Here is a 3,459-nt window from a genome sequence, read left to right on the forward strand (position 1 = left end):
TCTAAGCACGTAAGTTAGTTTTGTTTTACTGTGCCAAGATTCCATTGCCTAGACGTACAGCCGAGAGCGACTGCCAAGCTACACGACTTCGAGTAAGTCTGTTGTACAGCATTTTTGCAATCGAAAAGGGACACCTAATTCACACCCTAGGCAGGACATCGGGCATTTTGAGGTGATCTGAAATACTTGGGACTGCTCAGTTAGAGGTAGAGCTGCAAGTTCTGCTGTGCAGCGTATAAAGTTATCTAGATACCGCAGAGTTTCAGCAGTCATGTCTCTGTACTCGTAGCACCGGCGTAGCGTTCTCTTCAAGTTTGGAGGGCCGATCATCACACTGCAAAGCCACGCCCATTTTTTACTTTCAGTGTGAACGTCCGCCATTGCCGCAAAGACACTATCGACTATTTTAGTTAGTAGTGGAGAGTCGATCGGCAGTTTCATTAGATGTCGAGATCTCACGGCAAAGTTTAGTTGTAGGATTGCTCGCAACGTATCGAAAGGGTCTCTAGCCCAGTGCATGCAATGACGCCTACTAGTAGGCGTAGGAACATTAGCTAAAAAAGGGCTGACGGGGTTTTAGTTCCCCAAGATTTGCCAGCCCATGACGTCACTAACAGTAGCTAGTCTAACCGTTTGAAATGATACCAAAGATTCAGCCCTCCAAATTAAGTTGAACTGTTTCCTACGCGCCTCTGTGCATGAAAACACTCTAGATATAGTCATCATCTCTGGATATCAATTTAATTAAGTTAATTAGCTAAAGTTCTACAGACAAAAGACAATTTCCTTGACTAGCTAGACGACGAAGGCACAGCCGATCACTTTCTCCTTCTAGGCTAGCTAGGCAACTATGTCACTACGAGGTCTATTCGGTTGTATAGTATACTAGAAGTACTGAAAATGTGGTGCTGTGCTAATGCGTCGGTGTTACGGTAAATTGGTGTTCTGGTATCGTAGATCACCGGTGATATGGTGCACTGGTATCCACTGGACAGTGTCCAATAAACAGGCAAATCAAAACAATTTTACTCTAGACCGTTGAGAGCTGCAACTAGACATCGATCACCACAAAGGCTAAATTCTTTTCAACCAAGATCTACGCAAGAGACGGCAACCTGAGACTTCGGCCGTCGTGTCTACGTTAACTAATTAATTAAAATCGTCCCATTTCCGTTCGTTTGAAGACGCGTCCTTAGAATGCAGCTAAACAAGAACAACAGCCCAGAAACATCGTTTGGAGTCTTCAATTCTCAATATCCATAGCTAGCGAGCCTTTGGCCAGAACTATTACAAAACCGTTCGACGTGATCAATGCCTAGAGTGTACCAAGAGATGAGAGAACTAAGGATAAGTCGTAATCGTCTACTCTTTCAGTTGTGTCTAGAGTGTTTAAAATGCAAATGCTGGTGTTGCTGCGGACACTATAGAAAGTAACGTTTTGTTTTGTTAGCCTGCTATAGGGAAGGTTTTGTCATACTACAAAAAACGGACACAATGCACAGTTAAATTGTAAAAAATTTACCAAAACAGTAGAGCGTGATTTGCCTACTGTACCAAATTAGATGTAACTCTAGCTATCAGACACGTGATATTTAGTTGAGTGATGAATTTGCTCAGTCGGTTGAGGACCGACAACTTGTTGTGTATTTTCTATATACGTTCTAGTGTGTGTGTGTGTGTGTGTGTGTGTGTGTGTGTGTGTGTGTGTGTGTGTGTGTGTGTGTGTGTGTGTGTGTGTGTGTGGTGTGTGGTGTGTGTGTGTGTGTGTGTGTGTGTATGTGTGTGTGTGTGTGTGTGTGTGTGGTGTGTGGTGTGTGTGTGTGTGTGTGTGTGTGTGTGTGTGTGTGTCAGTGTGTGTGTGTGTCAGTGTGTGTGTGTCAGTATGTGTGTGTGTGTGTGTGTGTGTGTGTGTGTGTGTGTGTGTGTGTGTGTGTGTGTGTGTGTGTGTACTACTTGACAAGTCAGTCTAACTGTATGACGTACACTAACACGTCAAAACTGTAAGCTCTATATATATATGTATGTATACATAATTACATATATATTATTTAATAACAAGTGTAAAGTACTATTTAGAACTACTTGAAGTCTGTATTTATATTGCAGGAGACGGTTTGTTTTGAAACCATGGCAAGAGTGTCCGACGAAATGATTACGTTAGGGTATCATAATACAACTAGGTTTGGCGGTAGCAACAAAAGGGGTCAAGCCAACTCTTTCAACGTTGAAAGCACATTTGCAATGAATCCAGCCAACCCTGTCGACGTCATAAACGAAAGCACACGTAAGTGTATAGAGTCACGTGCATGTTTGGCCAGATGGGTAGTCCTGGTGGTGATCATCTGTGGAGTATTGGGATGGCTCATTTGGGTAACTGCAACAAAAAACGTGCCTGGTCCGAAAGGCGACCAAGGAATGCAAGGGATAAAGGGTGAGCAAGGAATACGAGGGATAAAAGGTGACAGAGGAGAACAAGGGCCGAAAGGTGAGCAAGGAACACAAGGACCGAGAGGTGAGCAAGGGATACAAGGACCGAGAGGTGAGCAAGGAACACAAGGACCGAGAGGTGAGCAAGGGATACAAGGGCTGAAAGGTGATCAAGGGATACAAGGTGAGAGAGGTTGGCCAGGACCACCTGGTTTACCAGCTCCAGCTAGCTCACTTGGTAATCAGAATGGAGGAAAGAAGACAAAACAGGCTGCTGTTACTAGTGTGATTGTTACATTGCTGCATTACATTATTGACTTAATAATTAATTAATTAAAACAAGCAGCTTAGACGACAGTTATCCATGGTGATACGTGTAGCTATACGTATATTGTAGTAGGTACTTCTATCTGCACGCAGTGCTTGTGATTGCGATTGAGCTGAAATGTTTTGAATTGAATATTTTAGTTAGAAAGAAAAGTCTTCAGCCCTGATGCCATATGCAATCTATGACACTATGCATGTGTAACACTCAGGACACCAAGTTACCGAATACATCCAAATAAGTTATACTATACAGTGAAACCTGTACTAAGCGACCACCTGTGGGACCCAGGGGTATTAGTCGCTTAGGACAGGTGGTCGCTTAGTAGACAGAGCCGTACATACGGCTCTGTTAGTAGAGGAAGCCTCGCGCTTCCACACACCCAGATCTGGCCAGAGCCGTACAGAGCCGTATATATATATATATATATATATATATATATATATCTGGAGCCGTATATAGCCCTGCATGCCAGACCACCACGACACGGAATTTACATACAAAGTGCTAAACGTCTTGTTTCTTGTTTTGTGCAATGTACATATTTCGTCCATGTGGTTACAGACTGTTCTAATCAAAGCTAGCTACTGTGACAGGGAAAGAAACTGGATAGAGTTTGCTGCTGCCTGGCTTCCAAACTCATCTTCTGCATCACACTTTCCAGCTTTGCAACCAAATCCAGCATTTTCTGATCACTTTTGATGAGT

General features: G+C 43.3%; 1 protein-coding gene across 2 annotated transcripts in view; it reads left to right on the plus strand.

The window, feature by feature from the left end:
* LOC134179814 (collagen alpha-2(IX) chain-like) overlaps positions 1–2,907 on the plus strand; it is a 2,923-nt gene extending 16 nt beyond the window's left edge. Inside the window, exons 1-3 of one of the 2 annotated variants that reach the window (XM_062646781.1) lie at positions 1–92; positions 2,107–2,485; positions 2,540–2,907. The exon at positions 1–92 is cut by the window's left edge and continues 16 nt beyond it. In XM_062646781.1, coding sequence (XP_062502765.1) covers positions 2,128–2,485; positions 2,540–2,760 — 579 coding nt within the window. In that variant the 5' untranslated portion in view covers positions 1–92; positions 2,107–2,127 and the 3' untranslated portion in view covers positions 2,761–2,907. Of the gene's footprint in view, positions 93–2,106 lie in introns of both variants that reach the window. The other variant, XM_062646780.1, reaches the window with a different exon arrangement.
* Positions 2,908–3,459: the final 552 nt, after the last annotated feature.

The sequence above is a fragment of the Corticium candelabrum genome, chromosome 5, assembly GCF_963422355.1.
Source record: "Corticium candelabrum chromosome 5, ooCorCand1.1, whole genome shotgun sequence".
NCBI classification, from domain to species: domain Eukaryota; kingdom Metazoa; phylum Porifera; class Homoscleromorpha; order Homosclerophorida; family Plakinidae; genus Corticium; species Corticium candelabrum.